The sequence below is a fragment of the Schistosoma haematobium genome, chromosome ZW (assembly GCF_000699445.3).
Source record: "Schistosoma haematobium chromosome ZW, whole genome shotgun sequence".
Taxonomy (NCBI): Eukaryota; Metazoa; Platyhelminthes; class Trematoda; order Strigeidida; family Schistosomatidae; genus Schistosoma; species Schistosoma haematobium.
The window spans coordinates 3,110,214-3,129,971 of record NC_067195.1 but is presented as its reverse complement, the minus strand read 5'-3'; the positions used below and the strand labels follow the sequence as shown (position 1 = coordinate 3,129,971).

The window sequence follows — 19,758 nt, the reverse complement described above, 5'->3', positions numbered from 1 at the left end:
ATGGAGTTTGTAGAGATTATAATGATTTTAGTAGTTGAATTCATGAGTCTATCTAAGATAATAAGTTAATAAACATCTCAAATAGCCACATGGAAAAAATTATTTAATGGTTCAATTCATGAGTCAATTTAAATTAGACCATCATGGAAAACCTGGAAGTACTGGATGGCCATTTCGTCCTTTTGTAAGACTCTCCATCATTAATGCGCACCCATAATCCAGCCCTGCGAGATTCGAACCCAAGACCTGTCAATCTTGCACGCGAGCGCTTAACCCCTAAACCACTAAAGCTAAAACTGATCCTATGAGCGGAATTCAAATGACTGAATGAAATGATCATCCAATACTTCCATTGATGGCCTAGCTTCGATTGACTCATGATCTCATCTATTAAAATCATTACTATAATATTCATAAAAATAACCCCTTCTTATATTTAAAAATAAACCTATACTTTAAATGTTTATTTCATTACAATACAAATGACAATATCAACTAAATAATAATCATAATAATTAGATCTTAATCATTATACTACTCATTTTGTTTATTCTAACAAACAGTAATAACCATATTCCATTAGAATTCTATTACCTTCACAGACATGATTCATTAGATCCAAGATCATATTCCATAATTAGATCATTGATTCATTCATTGTTGAAATATCATTCGATTCCTTTCATATTCAATAATCATTAATATCTCCCATGTTTATTTATTGATTCATTGAAACATGACAACCACAACCACCACCACCACCACAACAACAACAACAACAAAAAGAAACAAAAATGTCAATTCAAATGTTAAAGAGAAAAACAAAAAGAAAAAAAGAGCAACAATAAAAAAATCAATAAACAAACAAAAAACAAACAAAATAACTGTACATCAGTTTTTGATTAAGATCATGAACCGATTAATGTTAGACCACCACCTAATGGAAACCTGGAAGCACTGGAAAATGATCTCACATCAATTAGTTCATGATCTCAATCGAAAAAAAACAAAACAAAAAAACAACTTAATCATCCATAGAATTTTATTGTCCATTTGATAGAATTGTCTCTTTATTCATAGTACGTTGATGTTGTTTCATTTCAGTAACACAAAATGTACATACTGATCTATTATTATAACGTTTATTAGGATTAAACATGATTTGAGTTTTATCGATCAAATTCTCATGAATAGGATTAGGAGTAGTAGTAGTAGTAGTCGTATTAGTACTACTAATATCATTATGAGTAGTTTCTAAATGATAAATTTGTTGATGTTTTAAACATGGTTGATCTGCTGGTCCTGAACCAGTAATCAATATAGCATGTAAATGAGATATATAAGATGATGCTAAACGTAATGTTTCAATTTTTGATAATTTTCTATTCATTGGTTCTGTTGGAATTAAATTACGTAACATAAGAAATGCATCATTTACACTAGCTGTACGTGTACGTTCACGTTCATTAGCAACACGTTTTATAGGAGGTTGATATTGTGATAATGAAGTTGAAGATGATGAAGATGATGATATTGGTATATGTTCAATAGTATTATCACTACTACTATTAGTAGTGGTAGTAATAGTAGTATCATGTATTGTTGAACATTGATTGAAATGATCTGTTAAACAATAAGATAGATTCTTTTGTTTATCATTATAATGTTGTGTATAATTTGTTAATAAATAATCTTGATTACTCCAATTACGTTTACCATATGAATTCACAGACATTTTTATAAATAAGTAGTATCTTCCTTTATTTATGAATTATTCATTCAAATGAAATAGATAGATAGATGGGCTAACTTATAGAATAGTGGCCTATTTTTTCTCTACATTTTATATACAACTTATGACTTGCACATTTACATTGATAGGATAAATAGGATAAGGAATATATTGTGCATCAATATATGTGATTTTGCACATATATATATATGTGTGTGTGTTTAATGCACACAATCATTTTCATTGGTTTAATTGTTACTATGCTGATGCGCTGTTTTTTGTTTTGTTTTATGGCTCTTACATATTGATGATCGCATGATGTTAACCAATCGGTCTTTTTTTTCATATTCCCTTCTATCACTTTTCTTTTTGTATAACAACAATATGTATTTTGTAAATATATTGAAGTACTTAACAAATGAGAGATGGGGGGAAATGTAAATAATGTGGAGATTTACATTCAATAATTGGTTCATTTTATATTGGAGTGAATCGATATCAGTATAGATTATTACAGTTTTTAAATTTGTTTGTAGTTGCTTAGATCACAGGGTGATCTCTAAACAAGCTTAAAGAACCAGTATAGTACTACACAGCAATATACACCACCATCTAATCTCACAATAGTGCACGCGGTGTCGAGTCATCTAGACCGGTGTCCACATTGCAACATGGTCGATAGCATTCGATCTTCATTAATAAGGACTAGACACGGATGACATTGATCACCATCCAGTGATCAATCAATTGTGGTTACATCTCAGTCGTACAAGAGGTCATTTGCGACCTGGATAGCCCAGTGGTAACATCTCTGACTGTGAAGCTGGGTGACACGAGATCGAGTCCGTCAGGAAGCACCAGTTCCTTCAAGATTACAGGGAAACCTTTCTGACGAGTGTCAAGTCAAGTGTTTCCTGTCGACTACCTCCAACCACCATCTAACAATCAAGAGGTGTCTGTGTATGACATAAATCTCTCATTGTTGTTGGTAATCAATGATATGGTATTTTTGCAATCTTTAAAGGATTAATATCACCTCTAGGAAGAAAGCTAATGTTGTCATCTAATGTTACACTTAGAGATGGTTTGTTCTATGTTTATTATTTACTTTATAAAGGAATATATTCCAATGGTTATAAGCAGAAACAATTGACTTCTTCAAAACAAAATCATCTGAAAGTGGAGTTTTATGGAATTCTAATGAATAATATTGTGAAGATAAGTGTCTTTATAGAACGATTTCATTTTAGGATACCCATAAAAGTTTCATAGCACTGGATTGTTATTTCCTTCTGCTACAAGATCCCTCAATAGTGAATACCGTAAGGTGTCGAACTCTGAATTTTTGTTTCTCGTAATAAACCTGTGATCATTAGAACTACTAAATGGTACAGTTCTAGCCTCACCCAATTTGTACAACAATCATACATTGTCACTAGGGTCAACTGTTTCACTTTCAACATATTCAAACTCCGCTAGTTATGACTTCATAGTGGAACTTCAGGAGTATCTTGAATCAAACTAAATATTGACCTGAGTGTTGTGGTTTATTCGAAGGAGTTTTTTTGAAATTCACATAGCCCTGGTTGGACTATGTATGTTATCAAAATTAGCGTATCAACAAATAGTTTACGTCTATAAATGATTACATAAACATACCATTAAACACTTGTTCAATATTCACTTGGTATTGTTTTGATTGAAACTTCCCATTGATGTTTAAGACTACAATTGATCAGTCTCTTATTGACACATTTGCATCCTGTTCAGATTGCCTCGATATAGCCTTAATTCATAAGCTTTATAAGCAAAGCTGGATAGTGATTAGTGGTGGAATCCTGTTTGACGCTTGTTTCGTCCTATTTGTGACTCATCAACTGAATGTACCTGCATTTCACAGTTGATGTTCATTCTGGAATTCGAACCCAATACCATTTACTTTGAACGTCATCTTGTCATCCATTCATTCATTCATTCATCAACGAATAGATACCCTTATTTTGGATTTGTTTTTTTGTGTCTTATCCTAACGATGTAGAACAATCCTATCTTTTAACTACATAGGTCCTGAATGCAAATTCACCCCATTGCACAAGTAAGTGGCTATCAGGACTCAGTAGCTGAGTGAATAACGCGATGGCGTTTGAAGTGAATCGTACTGGGTTCGAGTCCCATAGTTAACATCAACTCCCAAATAGGACGAAACGCTCGTTGAACTGGGTTCCACTGCTAGCCACTATCCATCATTGCTTACAAATAGCTTGTGAATCAAGGTAATATCGAGGCATACGCACAGTATGCATATATGCCAATAACAGACTGATCAATTGTAGTCTTAAACCTCAATGGGAAGATACAAGCCAAACAATAGCAAGTGAGGACATAACCAATGTCTATTAAATGAAATTAGCTAATGTATTGAATCATATATTAGCTTAATGGTGATTATTAGTGTAGATTTGATATTGGATAGTAACTCAGCGGGCTATTTAAACACAGTAGGTGATAAACTTCTTTGAACATATAATCTTTATTGACATTTTCAAGATTTAAAAAACAAGTACTTCCATTAAGAGACAATTGAACCATCACGACATAGTGAATTGAACCTCAGAATTTCAAATCTTCTGATGAACATAAAACCTCTTGATAGATGTGTTTTGTATTGAATCGTTAACAGTGTATGAACTACCCTTGTGTTTACAGAAAAAGAATATGCTATAAATCCATGAATAAAACACTTAAAATTTTATCATGTTAAATTCAGATTGTTTTCTCATCATAGAACGTAGTAACTAAAATGCACTTGTATGTGTGTGCATGTGTATGTGTGTATGTGTGTGTATTGATCATAGCAACTTATTTATTTTGCTTCACACTAAGACACATTTTCCATTCCACAGCTTAGTTACTATACTTTTAATGTCAAAATCAATTTTTGTTAAAATTCTTATCGAGAATTTTTTTGTAAAAATAAAAATAGGGAGAAGGGAACAGAAAGGGAGGTGGTAATTAAAGACACACACACACACAGAGAGAGAGAGTATACACTAAAACACCACAGGGAGGCAATAAAATTCCATTTTAAACATTTCTCTGACGGATTTACACACGTATACACACAAACAAGCACACAGCCACACACACACACACACTCTACAACTGATTCTATCTATTTCACACAATCACTTAAAGTGGAATGGTGTGAATGTAGTTACACAGATAAATAATGTTGATAATAATGATAATCATCATCATAATTGGTAGGATGCATATAGAATATCGAAGAAAATGGGATAGAGGAAGGGAAAACTAGTACAACACTAATACAAACTGGAAAAGAATTGATTAATGACCAGTCGTCATTTTCTTCGATGAACCACATTTCATGATAATAAGATGAACTATAAACAATTTTACAGATTTTATGTCTACTTATTTGACATTTACTTCATGAGTGTCTCTCTCGCTTGCTCGCTTTCTCTATACCTCTCATATCTAATCATTCATTCACTTACTAATACACATACATACATTTATATCCCGTTGTGTGTTTTATTACTTAGTTAGTTAGTTAGTTACCTTGTTTAAAGATTTAAATAATAATATTCATGTATCCAAGTAAGAAAATGGAATTTAGTTAATAACTAGGCAACTATATCTGTAACTAGTCAGAATCATCAATTGTCAAACTGTTCTTTAAAAAACAACAACAACAACAAGGGAATGAAAACTGTTCAATAAAGACATAAATGAAACGAAATGAATATTTATGTGACAGACAGTTGGCATTCTATGGTAGAATGACTGTGGAGGGGGGGAGAGGAAAGATGAAAGTAAGCTGGAAATGTGTAGTATTCATTACTACTTATCAAGGTTAGTATGTGATGTCGGTGTTCAGTCTAATACAAAAGACTGACCAACTTATCTTATATGCTTTTATTAGGTATGTTAAATATGAACCATGGAAGGTAAATCTATATTTAAATTCATTTTGTACTATTTGGTTGAATCTTCCAATTGATTAGTCTGTTATTGGCATATGTGCATCTTGTGCAGATTGCCTCAATATTGCCTTAAATCACAAACATTATAAGTAAAGATGTATAGTGGTTAGTAATGGAATGCTGTTTGACGCTTGTTTCGTCCTATTTTTTGACTGATCAGCTGGATATAACTGTATCTCACAGTTGATCTTCACTGTGTATTTACAGAATCGCATAGAACGGTGATTATTTACAACTGCGTGATATGACATAAAGTTCTACTCAGTAGTCCACAAGTAAGGTGCTGGCCTTTCAGCCTTATTGTTTATAAGTCGAGTCTCCAAGAGGATAATAAGGGTACATTGTTGAAGAGTGCTATGCTAGAAAAAAACTGATGCATAATACCTTCTGATACGTGTTGATTGTTTAACTAAAAAGTTTCCACAAACTTCAATCCTAATGATCATATCTGACATCTGAAAATAAATGTTATCAGCTAACAAAACTTTGACGAAAACTCTAACAACACTGGACAGTTGTTTACTCTTAGTTTTAAGCTCATTAAAACTAAACACAATCACTACACCACATAGGAATAAACATAATTTACCAAGTGTTGTATCAAGTATTATCTATAACACTGAACATGTATCCAGCAGTTTATGCACATCGAATCGAAACAAGAATTTGATTCAATAATGAGATCTTTTTTCAATCGACATAATTCTCAGAATTTTTGATTGAGATCATGAATCGATTGATGTTAGACCATCGTTGAAAACGTGCAAGCACTGGATGACAGTTTCGTTCTAGTATGGGACTCCTCAGAATTGCTTATCCACGAAAATTGTGTGAATTACAAATTCTCTATGTTATTATTATTATTGTTGTTGTTACCATGACAACAATGACATGGAATAAAAATATGATTAAAAAACAAAATGCTCAAGTAATGAGATGATGGAGAAGATTTTTAGCTCACTTGGATGATTTTTGATGAAGTTTGTACTGATGATGATGTTGTTCAGAAGAACAATGAAAGCTTCACTATCAAACTATCCAGTTCAGAGAGATAAAACTCCATCAAAATGTTCAAGTTGTCTTTGTTTAATATTCAACTGCTTTTGAGATGATGAAGAAGATTTGTAGCTCAGGTGGATGATTTTGATGGATTTTTGTTCTCTGAACTGGATGGTTTGGTCGTGGAGCTTTCATCGTTCTTCTGAACGACATCATCATCAACACAAATTTCAGATAGAAGTGAAGTGTTCGAATTTCTCCATATGCGTTTCACAGTTTGTTCTGTACACCTCGATGTTGATTGGTTCTTATTGACCTTAAATTTATTATTGTTCACTTCTTTGTTTTGGTTGTGTCTCCCAATCGGAGACATAACAAAAATCCATCAAAATTCAACTGCTTAAATATTTATGTAGATAAAAGTAGTTAAACACACTGCTAACTTACTGACATCTGTTACCCCTCATGGACGATCATAGGTCACACACAAGGATTCTCCATCCAACTCTGTCCTGGAATGCTTTTCCAGTTGATATTCATCCTTTTCATATCTGTCTCGAATTCCTGATAAAGTGTGTTCTTTTGCCTTACTCTTTTTCGCTTCTTTTCGGGGTTGCAAGTTACTACTTGTCTCGTGATACAGTTTGATGATTTCCTCATTATGTGTCCTATCTACTTCCAATGTCTTTTCTTGATTTCCTATTCGGTTGAAAGTTGATTTGTTCCCTCTTACAGTAGGTTGTGGTTGATGTTATCCAGCCAACGAACATTGAGCATATTATGTAGACAATTGTTTATAAATACTTGTAATTGTTTCATGATGGTTATGGTAGTTCTCTCAGTTTCAACTCCGTCCAGTAGAAATGTATTGGCATTCGTAATGAAGATTGTGATTTTGATATTAGTTGTCAGTTGTTTTGAGTTCCATATGTTGTTGAACTGTAGGAATTCTGTCCTTGCTTTGCCAATTCTCACATTTACGTCCACATCAGATCCTCCTTGTTCATCGATCATGCTACCCAGATACGTGAATGTTTCCATCTCCTCCATAGTTTTTCTATCAAATGTAATCAGGTTGGTTTTCTCCATGTTATATTTAAGGATCTTACATTTTCCCTTGAATATATATTGAGCCTCACTGATACATAGACTGCTGCTAAACTAGTCACCTTCATCTACATTTGTTCATGTGTATGGGATAATAGTTAAACGTATGAACTAGTCATTCATTAAACTTTATTGTCCATATATGAAACGTGATTATGTAGAAAGTAATGCTTAATTGCATAGAATCATTATTAAGATGATTTGAATAGAAGGCAAATTGCTTTCATTAAAACACTCACTCACACACACAAAAGTCTTTCCCAACTTTTAAATAAACAAAAATATTTTTATTGAATTGAGTGAAAATGATGAATCCCTTGTGTAATAGTTAGGTCATAGTACAAAGAAGGAATCAGTTGAGGGATTGAATGAAACGATAATCTTGTCAAATCGTGGATTGGTTGAAGTTAGACATTAACACTATTGGATACCAGTCTGCTCAGTGGTCTAGTTGGTTAGGCGCTTGGCGTAATGCTGATAGGTCCTAGGTTCGAATCTCGCGGAGGGGGGCGGGATTGTGCGTGCGCACTGCTGAGGAGTCCCATACTAGGACGAAACGGCCGTCCAGTGCTTCCAGGTTTTCCATGGTGGTCTAGCTTCAATTGACTCATGATTTCAACCAGTGAGACTATTCATTCATTTCATTTAGAATTCTCAATCATTGATTATAATTATTGTCTAGATCTCTACTTCTTCATAATACTCATTCCATCAGTCATTGATTTCATACTATGATGACTAATTGGTCCACTAGGGTGCTGTGTACCTGTATGGTCACATTACAGAATTGAGCTGTACTATTCAGATTGTAACGTTAAAGCCTATATGATATCTGGTTCTCCTGTGAAGCGGGATTGATCTATACTGCCCAGGTCAAGCCTGAGAAGTGCTTGGCTCACCTGGTATACGAAATTAAGCCGTGTTGTTTAGGTTGTCATATGAAAGTTTGGATGGTTGTCTCCAGATCTCTTGTAAACCAATGTAAAATTACCCTAACCGATAAGGGTATAATATCTAACTAATGATAACTACTCCTTTTTTCACTGTGCTATATCATCTAAGAGGCTAGTAATACTGGATAAACTACGTTAGTCTAATAACATGATATGGGAATCTTTCTAGAATTTTTCAATTTCTCAATGGAAATCAAAAGATAATAATAAAAAAAAACGATATCGCCCTTTTATTGGGACCACATATCAGTCAGTATCTATTTGGGTTCAAACCTAAGACTTTCAAGTTTAGCATTGAGTGTTTATTCTTTAGATTAATTGTTATACCCCCCAACGAGAATTATGAATGGTAACTGTTAGGATCTACTTCTGGTCTAATACTATACATATAATTTTATTGTATAATTATTAAGTAGCTAAACTATGCGTATTCATATTTCTCCTATTATAAGCTTTATTTTGACCTATGAACTACTATGATACTATTTGCCATTCACGAGTTATTCCCAGTCTATCTCCCACATTCACAGCCACATTTGGCCAAATCTTGTATAAATGTTGTCTCCTATTTTATGGTATGGTGTGGTCTGTCTGATTGGTTTATAAACCCAGTATGTTTGAAATACATGATTCATCTCGCAGAGGTTGATTTTGGTGTTCTGAACTTAACAAGCAGAACTAGGCGGGAAGCAGAACCGATAAAGACTCTAGACTGCTCGTACGGGTTTTATACGTTATAGATCCGGTCGATAAGCCATTGTTCTCTAATTGACAGTATCATTACATGATGTATACTGATAGAGACACAAGGCCACAAGTTATAACACTCATGATCTAGTATTCAATGTTTTTCATATCTAACCTCAATCAATTCTAATAAAGTTTGTGTATATATATATATGCCATTTTTGTTTTTAATCTTTTATTTCAAGAGTGTCCTAATAGGTGATGACCAAGGTACAGTTCATGTGTACACTTTAACAGATTTCCCTTATTCATTATCAACTAAATCAGAACAGGTAAGAAATTATTTAAAGTATATTCATACATTTTGTATTTGATAATGAAAAGTGCAAGATTTGCATTTATATGCTTCAGGGTAGATATTCAAATCAGAAGAGGTTTTCTGGAGATTGTAGTGATTTCGATAGTTGGGATCATGAATCAATTGAAGCTGGACCATCATGGAAAACCTGGAAGCACTGGACGGTGGTTTCATCTTATTATGAGATTCCTCAATAGTGAGCATTCTTGATCCCATATACAACACTCGAACCCAGAACCTATCAGTTACGCGCTCGAGCACTTGACCACTAAACCACTGAACCATGTCTAACTTCAAATAATCCACGAAACTGAGCGCAACATCCACCATTGTCTTCAGTGAGTTACTATCTCAACAACAGATCTGGTTGAACTCCACTGATCAGTGCTTCTCACTAGAACTCCAGGATATACCTCTTGAAGCCAGTCGCTAGTGAGCATATGTTGATTCATATCAGAAGGGGTTTTGTGGAGATTTTAGCACCTTCAATAGTTAGATGGTGGTTGGAGGTAGTCGACCCGGGTTTCGTGCTACTTGACACTCGTCAGAAAGGTGGCCCTGTAATCTTGAGGGAACTGGTGCTTCCTGACGGACTCGATCTCGTGTCACCCAGCTTCACAGTCAGAGACGTTACCACTGAGCTATCCGAGCCGCGACTGACCTCCTGAATTTCATTAGTGCATCCAGTGCTTCCAGGTTTTCCATGATCGTCTACCTTCAGTTGACTCATGATCTCATCTATAGAAGATATTCATCAGTTGAATTGAATTTACCTCATTAAAGAATAAGCTTGAGATACTTCGTTAAGAAAACATTATAATAATGATCATCTATGGTTCAAGTGATTGATTTTTCTTTAAATGAAGTGTGATGAATGTTTGTTTAATGATATGAATTACTTGTACAATGGAGAATAGTCTGAAATTCATGTTATAATAAGAATATCAAGTAATGAATAGAATATAGGTCATAGAATTTTGTCTGTCAGTCAGTCAGCTACAGCGTAGAACCAGATACATATATGCATCGGTCTAAGTTGCCACACCTCATTAGCACAACATGATAAACACCGGATTCATAGAAGTAGTTAACTCAATGGTGGTAATATATAAAAGAAAGATTGCATATGAGGGTATATTACTGGAAGTAATAATTAGTTCGTAGAGAGAAAGATATGAGGCGGTTTTGATCTTATAGTCTAAGTGAAGACAGAGACTGTATACACCGACGCCATTGTGATCGATTCTGAGCCGTGTCACCAAGAGTCTCCAATCATTGGTTACGATAGTCACGTGGACACTAACCAAGTAGTCTGCATCTACCAACATGGTTAAGACTAGAAGTAAGTGACTTTGTGAACTGATGCCATATTTTGGTTTGACTACCCCTAACTTTCTTCCAGCCATCCACAACACCGGTTAGCATTGTATGTCGTGGTAATCGGTGCTCAGGCATACGTAACACGTGACCCAACCATCTTGGTCGATGAAGATTTACAATCTCATCAACTTATGAGGAAACATCACAAATAAAGTCCATACAACTAGAAAACATTCTGTGTTCTTGGTAACAATAACAAGAATAAAACTACAAGTTCAAAAGTATTTTTGAGGATGATATCAACCAATAGTCCTCTACAAATGCATAAAACAATGTTAAAGTTTTTGAACAAAAAGCTTAGGTAGTAAAACAATAGTGGACAACATAATAAAAAAAAGCATGAAATTATTTTAGCTATGGTAAAAGTAAATGGAAATCCACTTGTAGTTCTTCTAGAGTTACTTCCGGTCCCAAGGCCGGGGAAAGTAGGAAGGTTGGACATTGGGTTAGTGACTCCATCCCATAGAAAACTAACATGCTAAAAGAATGCTAACCAGAATCATAAATGTAAAACACTGAACTATCTTGAGAATGATATTCATATACACTGAGACTGAAAGTCTTATCAATCAAAACGGAATCTGGAAGAATAGTAAAAGCTTAAATAGTTTATTAACTATACCAACAATTCAGTTGTACAACCAATAATAGCCAGAATTCAAGTTGTAATATTAAAATAAGATGATGATGTTGATAGAGGTTTATAGCATTCGATTTTCACAAAGAAGAACCTGATACACATGACATTGATAACCACACAGTAATCAATCCATTGTGAATACATCTCAGTACTACAAGGCGTCAGTCACGGCCCGGATAACTCAGTGGTAACGTCTCTGACTGTGAAGCTGAGTGATACGGGATCGAATCCGTCAGGAAGCACCAGTTTCCTCAAGATTACAGGGACACCTTGCTGACGAGCACCAAATAGCATGAAACATTCCAGTTGGCTACCTCCGACTACCATGTTATCTCAACATGGTGCACGCAATGTCGAGTCACCTAAACTAATGGCCACATTGCAACTTGGTCGATAGAATTTGATCTACACTAAAAAGGACGTGACACATATGACATTGATCAACACCCAGTGATCAATCAATCAATCGTGATAGTGGTTATCCCACATTGAATGTAATTTAAATCACAGAAGATTTATATAGAAAAGTTCCAGAAACATGAAGATAATCGACAAATGATTCATCTAAGCATCGGCGTATATAAAATTATCGATTCAATTTACAACTGTCAACTGAAGTCAAAACTTTTATATCCTTTGGTAAGACCTACAATTTTAGACGAGTGAGCTGATATCCGACGATCTAAATATTCATCTTCCGTAGACTAATGATATTGTGTCACCTCTTATAACTCAATACATAATGATTGACCTATCACTCAAATGATCTTGTTGTGAACTATAACACAAGTGGGGAAAATCGAATATCTTTGAACACAACATTACAGCACAACTTGGTAAAACCTGAGAACCATACAGTAAATACTTAATTTATCTCAAATATGAAAGTTCATATTACAAAAATCAGTTAACTGTCTTACAATACATTGTTCCTGCATTTTCATACAAATTGCTTGCTGTTGCCGATCTCCCCTTCTCGACAATCGCCTGTCAGTCATTCTAATTCTGCCTATGCAAACACAATACTCACGTTGATATCAGTAAAACTCACCGACATTACAAGATAATGGAATGTTTGTAGTACCAAGTGATGAGACATAAAAATTAATATTCATCAGAAATATTCCATTTATTAAAGCTTCGTCAACATTTTCTCCTCAAAACTCTACATCACCATCATTCTATCAACAAATATTACACTTGATCATCTAAGCATATATGTATATCGTATCATAGACTTATCTTACATAGAAATGCTGTCAATTTACATATATCATGTACTCTAAATAACAATATCAAGTAGCCTCGATTCCTCATCCCAACTGTCGGTAAACCATAGATGTAGTAGCATTATAGAAAGTGATTGGTAAATTTTCCGTATGACTACATTACAGACTAATCAGAAATTATGAGGGGTAGTTCATGGATATCACAAGAAATACAACCAACATCAATTATACTACTTATTCTCTTCAGTAAGTAGCTTGAAAAACTAAAGTGCACTTTTTATATTTCAGGCCTTCCAACTCAGTCAATTTCTAAAAACTTGGTTGAATGATCTCCCATGAAATACCAATACCATGAATCGATAACTTGCATCAACATCTTCCTTACAGAATGTTTCGGTATATATAAATAACATTTCTCAATCATTTTGATTATTCAGTAATAAACCTATTTCATTATTATGCAAAATGTTTTCTTCGAAAATAATGAAAAGAGAAAGAGCAAACGATTTCCCACTGTGAAACATGGTTTCAATCACGTTTGGTTGTTCATTGAAATGAATCAGTTTCATTAGGAAGATGGAAAAGTACTTTTTCTCAAGCTTGTATATATAGAACTATAGTATTAGGTGATGAAATTCAAATTTGTCGTCTATTACCATAATACAATGGTACCTAGTTACAACAATGACAACAACAACAACAAATATTACTACTACTACTAAAAATAATAATAATAATATACTCGATTACAATAAACGATCGTCGGAACAAGATAGGCAACATCACTGTTTGTCAAGCATTCAACTCGTGAATACTAAAAACAGACTAAGCAGATTAAGGTGGTGTTTGGTAGTAGCAAATAGAAAACCCTGCATATAGGTTTCTTGCAACTTACCACATATCAGTAAGCTGTGCATGTAATCGTGAGCGTATTGATGCTCACCGACAGAATCAATCACGTATCACCCAGATTCACAGCCAGAGAGGTTAAAAATCAGATGTCTGAACGATAATGACCATCCTCGTCTGACAATCTGAAGTTCACACATCATAACTTTGAACGACGTATTTCCACCATAACCTAACCATTTTCCCGATTATTCATTTCCATATACAAGTGTAGGACCTGGAGAAAAATTGGCGTAAACGATAGTCTTCGTTCATATATTAGTCCCTTATTATGAAGGCGTTCTTTAAACAGTTATAAATCGATTGAGATCTCTTGGAAATCGATAAAAGCTGTCTTCCGTATTCATCGGTGATTGTTGATGATGATTATGATGGCTCGTTGTTGAATAACACCACTGTTCATTGTCGAACATACTTCACTGATGAGTTCTATGGTGATTGTTTCTCATTTCTCTAAGGGAAAGAGGGAGAAGTCGAGTAAAACAGTGATTCACGATTAGTGATAAACATGTTATTAATGCACGTAAGTACATGTGATTGGCACATTTAATAAACCAGTTAAAATAAACTTAAAATGAGGCAACTCATGGATACAAATGTGTACTTGGAAAAGAGATAACCAACAAGTTTGAACTGGCTTCCAGTCAGTCTGTGATGAACATTCAGTTGGGATGAGTACTAGGTTACAGTATTCACACGAATGGATCACATTCTACAACTTGTGATATTGATGAGATAAGTAATATTTCTGCTGAAATGTAGTAGTCAACAAAAACATGACTCCATTTGACAAACGAATTCACAACTAGGTTTGCAAGAAGCTGATAAGAGTAAACTATCAAACATTCTCTGATTGTTCATTTACTTCAACTCTATCTTCATGTATACACTTTTAGTTATAGATGTCGGCATTTTCTCATCACTGTTGATTTCATCAGTGAAAGGCAAACATCATGAGTTGATGAACTAAGTTCTGACGTTCTAATTTTCATACCTATTTTCATCTGCCAGACTAGATCTACTTCAATTAGAGAACAAAACTCTTTTAATTCATTCACACTTCAGATAATGAAATTTCTTCAATTCCACTGCCTTGGTAACGAGGAAAATGAAGTCAGTCTGAAATTGTCGAGATATTCGATTACATAAGATGACTGACTAACACTGAATACAGTTGAGTCACATGAATGAATTACAAACACGATGAGGTAAAGTAACAGTGTGTAAAGATTTCTCATCCTTCCACTTGATGTGAAGGAATATTATCTTGACTTCTCACCAATGATTACATTCAATTCACTTGACCAACAGACAACGGTAATACACACTCGCACACACAACAACAACAACAACATTGAAAACAGAAGATAAAATCAATTAACGGAGAATTCGGACGATTGTCATTCGAAAAAGTATACACTGTACTATCATATACAAAAATATGAATGATTTACATTAGATCAATGACAGTAACATATGATATGTTAACAAAGAGTTTACAATATGCTCTCAGTGTTTACTACAATACACATTGCAAATTGTAAACTATTCATTAGCTAGGATTTCTTTCGAAATTTCGAAATGGTAGCCCAATATTAAGGAAGATGATTGATCAACTTCATCTTATTTTAGGCTCTAAATATACACGATCATTCAACTAAACATTCAATAAACTGACAGTGACATAATTTTGAACTATCTCCATTCAAATGTGGATTGACACATGATTGTTTCACGGTCCATTGAGTATCGACAAACAATGATATCCATGATTTGTTCTACTCAATTTCAGTACTGAGTAATCATACTATCAAGTAGATGATGGCCAATGACACGTCCATTGACCTATCATTGTATGTTCTGGTATCTAGAGGCCCTATATGTGTCTTGGGATATTAGGATATCAACAACAAAGATAAGAAGTTGTCGTCCAACAACAACAATTAGATACCATTGGGTAGGTTCATCCTGTGGTGACCATATCCAAAGATTGTATTAGAAAAAGATCACCACGAAAATGACCGTTAAGATAGATCTCATATGGAGTAGGGTGAGTTGTAAGCATCTGAGCATAGAAGCCAATCACAACGAGTTCATACAATTGATCCTAGTACAGAAAAATTATTGACTGCCAACGATGCTTAAAGGAAACGTGTCTCACAACACTGCTGGTTCTACAACGTTGAACAATTCCTATGCATCGAGGAGTGGACTAATCGTTTTACACTTCGGACAATCACTTGAATCAATCTTTTAACTGCTCCACAATTATTGTCTTTCTTTATTCTGCATTGATCTTTAAAAACCAATTTTTCCCATTTGAGGTATCCACACTGTGTTACTTTTTACATAAATAAATAAATAAAACCCGCGAAATAAGTGAACTCACATTATTCTGCTATGATTGACATTTTATTTGTCTGTTTAAAGATACTCGTCGTGTAGTTCTGTTTGACCACACAACATTCAAAGCACACAGTCTTGTCTATACACAATAACTCACATCAAAGACAACATGAAACAAACCACTCACACCTATCTTCATGCTCTTTGGACGTCAGCCAGATGTAGCCGACTGTCCAGTGGTCAAATATTATGTCCCCGGAATGTCTTGATCGCCATTCCGCCCGGCAGGTAAACCGGTCACCAGTTGGTGGGAACCCTTTTATGCCAACCAGTGTAACAAGAATGAGGGTCATATATTTTTCATATGTTATACTAAATCCACAATTTTATTATTATGAAATTCCTGTAAATTCACGTCAGAATAAGTTAAAAAGATATTAAGTACATATTTATTCTGACCAAAAGATTGCAAGAAAAACTACTTTTCTTTGAATTCAAAGTCGAATTTTTGACTTATATTATTAATAATTGTAAATATACTACTTATATAAGTAATAACCCTATCAGTAGTGTAATGAGTGATTTATATGGTCTGGAAACTGGTCAACATTTTTTAATATTTTACGCATTTTCATGCAATCAGATTACTTTCTCGAAATGGTTGTCTACCTTCACCTTGTTAATGGCCTTAAAATAGTTTTATTCTTCAGTCAAGCCCCAGTACGAAGTGAGACTAACTGGGTTTGGTTGGGAAGCGAAGACTATCCCACCACCTGATTAGTGGACAAGAGAGAGAGAGAGGCTGAAGAATAAAACTATTTTAAGGCCATTAACAAGATGAAGGTAGACAACCATTTCGAGAAAGTAATGTGAATGAATGAAAAGGCGTAAAATATTAAAAAATGTTGACCAGTTTCCAGACCATATAAATCACTCATTACACTACTGATAAGGTTATTACTTATATAAGTAGTATATTTACAATTATTAATAATATAAGTCAATAATTCGACTTTGAATTGAAAGAAAAGTAGTTTTTCTTGCAAGCTTTTGGTCAGAATAAAGATGTGCTTAGTATCTTTTTAACTTATTCTGACGTGAATTTACAGGAATTTCATAAGAATAAAATTGTGGATTTAGTATAACATATGAAAAATATATGACCCTCATTCTTGTTACACTGGTTGGCATAAAAAGGGTTCCCACCAACTGGTGACCGGTTTACCTGCCGGGCGGAATGGCGATCAAGACATTCCGGGGACATAATATTTGACCACTGGACAGTCGGCTACATCTGGCTGACGTCCAAAGAGCATGAAGATAGGTGTGAGTGGTTTGTTTCATGTTGTCTTTGATGTGAGTTATTGTGTATAGACAAGACTGTGTGCTTTGAATGTTGTGTGGTCAAACAGAACTACACGACGAGTATCTTTAAACAGGCAAATAAAATGTCAATCATAGCAGAATAATGTGAGTTCACCTATTTCGCGGGTTTTATTTATTTATTTATGTAAAAAGTAACACAGCGTGGATACCTCAAATGGGGAAAATTGGTTTTTAAAGATCAATGCAGAATAAAGAAAGACAATAATTGTGGAGCAGTTAAAAGATTGATTCAAGTGATTGTCCGAAGTGTAAAACGATTAGTCCACTCCTCGATGCATAGGAATTGTTCAACGTTGTAGAACCAGCAGTGTTGTGAGATAGATACACGTTTCCTTTAAGCATCGTTGGCAGTCAATAATTTTTCTGTACTAGGATCAATTGTATGAACTCGTTGTGATTGGCTTCTATGCTCAGATGCTTACAACTCACCCTACTCCATATGAGATCTATCTTAACGGTCATTATCGTGGTGATCTTTTTTTCTAATACAATCTTTAGATATGGTCACCACAGGATGAACCTACCCAGTGGTATCTAATTGTTGTTGGACGACAACTTCTTCTCTTTGTTGTTGATATCCTAATATCCCAAGACACATGTAGGGCCTCTAGATACCAGAACATACAATGATAGGTCAATGGACGTGTCATTGGCCATCATCTACTTGATAGTATGATTACTCAGTACTGAAATTGAGTAGAACAAATCATGGATATCATTGTTTGTCGATACTCAATGGACCGTGAAACAATCATGTGTCAATCCACATTTGAATGGAGATAGTTCAAAATTATGTCACTGTCAGTTTATTGAATGTTTAGTTGAATGATCGTGTATATTTAGAGCCTAAAATAAGATGAAGTTGATCAATCATCTTCCTTAATATTGGGCTACCATTTCGAAATTTCGAAAGGAATCCTAGCTAATGAATAGTTTACAATTTGCAATGTGTATTGTAGTAAACACTGAGAGCATATTGTAAACTCTTTGTTAACATATCATATGTTACTGTCATTGATCTAATGTAAATCATTCATATTTGTGTATATGATAGTACAGTGTATACTTTCGAATGACAATCGTCCGAATTCTCTGTTAATTGATTTTATCTTCTGTTTTCAATGTTGTTGTTGTTGTGTGTGTGTGTGCGAGTGTGTATTACCGTTATCTGTTGTTCAAGTGAATTGAATGTAATCATTGGTGAGAAGTCAAGATAATATTCCTTCACATCAAGTGGAAGGATGAGAAATCTTTACACACTGTTACTTTACCTCATCGTGTTTGTAATTCATTCATGTGACTCAACTGTATTCAGTGTTAGTCAGTCATCTTACGTAATCGAATATCTCGACAATTTCAGACTGACTTCATTTTCCTCGTTACCAAGGCAGTGGAATTGAAGAAATTTCATTATCTGAAGTGTGAATGAATTAAAAGAGTTTTGTTCTCTAATTGAAGTAGATCTAGTCTGGAAGATGAAAATAGGTATGAAAATTAGAACCTCAGAACTTAGTTCATCAACTCATGATGTTTGCCTTTCACTGATGAAATCAACAGTGATGAGAAGATGCCGACATCTATAACTAAAAGTGTATACATGAAGATAGAGTTGAAGTAGATGAACAATCAAAGAATGTTTGATAGTTGACACTTATCAGCTTCTTGCAAACCTAGTTGTGAATTCGTTGATGTTTTAGTATGATTCTATTATTAGTCAATAACATTGTCAAATGGAGTCATGTTTTTGTTGAATACTACATTTCAGCAGAAATATTACTTATCTCATCAATATCACAAGTTGTAGAATGTGATCCATTCGTGTGAATACTGCAAACTAGTACTCATCCCAACTGAATGTTCATCACAGACTGACTGGAAGCCAGTTCAAACTTGTTGGTTATCTCTTTTCCAAGTACACATTTGTATCCATGACTTGTCTCATTTTAAGTTTATTTTAACTGGTTTATTAAATGTGCCAACCACGTGTACTTACGTGCATTAATACCATGTTTATCACTAATCGTG

At 34.3% G+C, this 19,758-nt stretch overlaps 2 protein-coding genes across 2 annotated transcripts in view; one reads left to right on the top strand and one right to left on the bottom strand.

Moving 5' to 3' along the window:
• WDR78 (WD repeat-containing protein 78) overlaps positions 1 to 9,817 on the top strand; it is a gene marked incomplete at both ends in the record, with an annotated part of 69,144 nt that extends 59,327 nt beyond the window's left edge. The window contains one exon of the mRNA XM_051210186.1: positions 9,731 to 9,817. Coding sequence (XP_051070153.1) covers positions 9,731 to 9,817 — 87 coding nt within the window. The remainder of the gene's footprint in view (positions 1 to 9,730) is intronic.
• On the bottom strand, positions 1,043 to 1,735 carry TCF15 (Transcription factor 15; the record flags this gene model as incomplete). Its single annotated transcript, XM_051218639.1, has 1 exon — positions 1,043 to 1,735. One exon carries the CDS (start codon positions 1,733 to 1,735, stop codon positions 1,043 to 1,045), a length of 693 nt encoding a protein of 230 aa, XP_051070154.1.
• Positions 9,818 to 19,758: the final 9,941 nt, after the last annotated feature.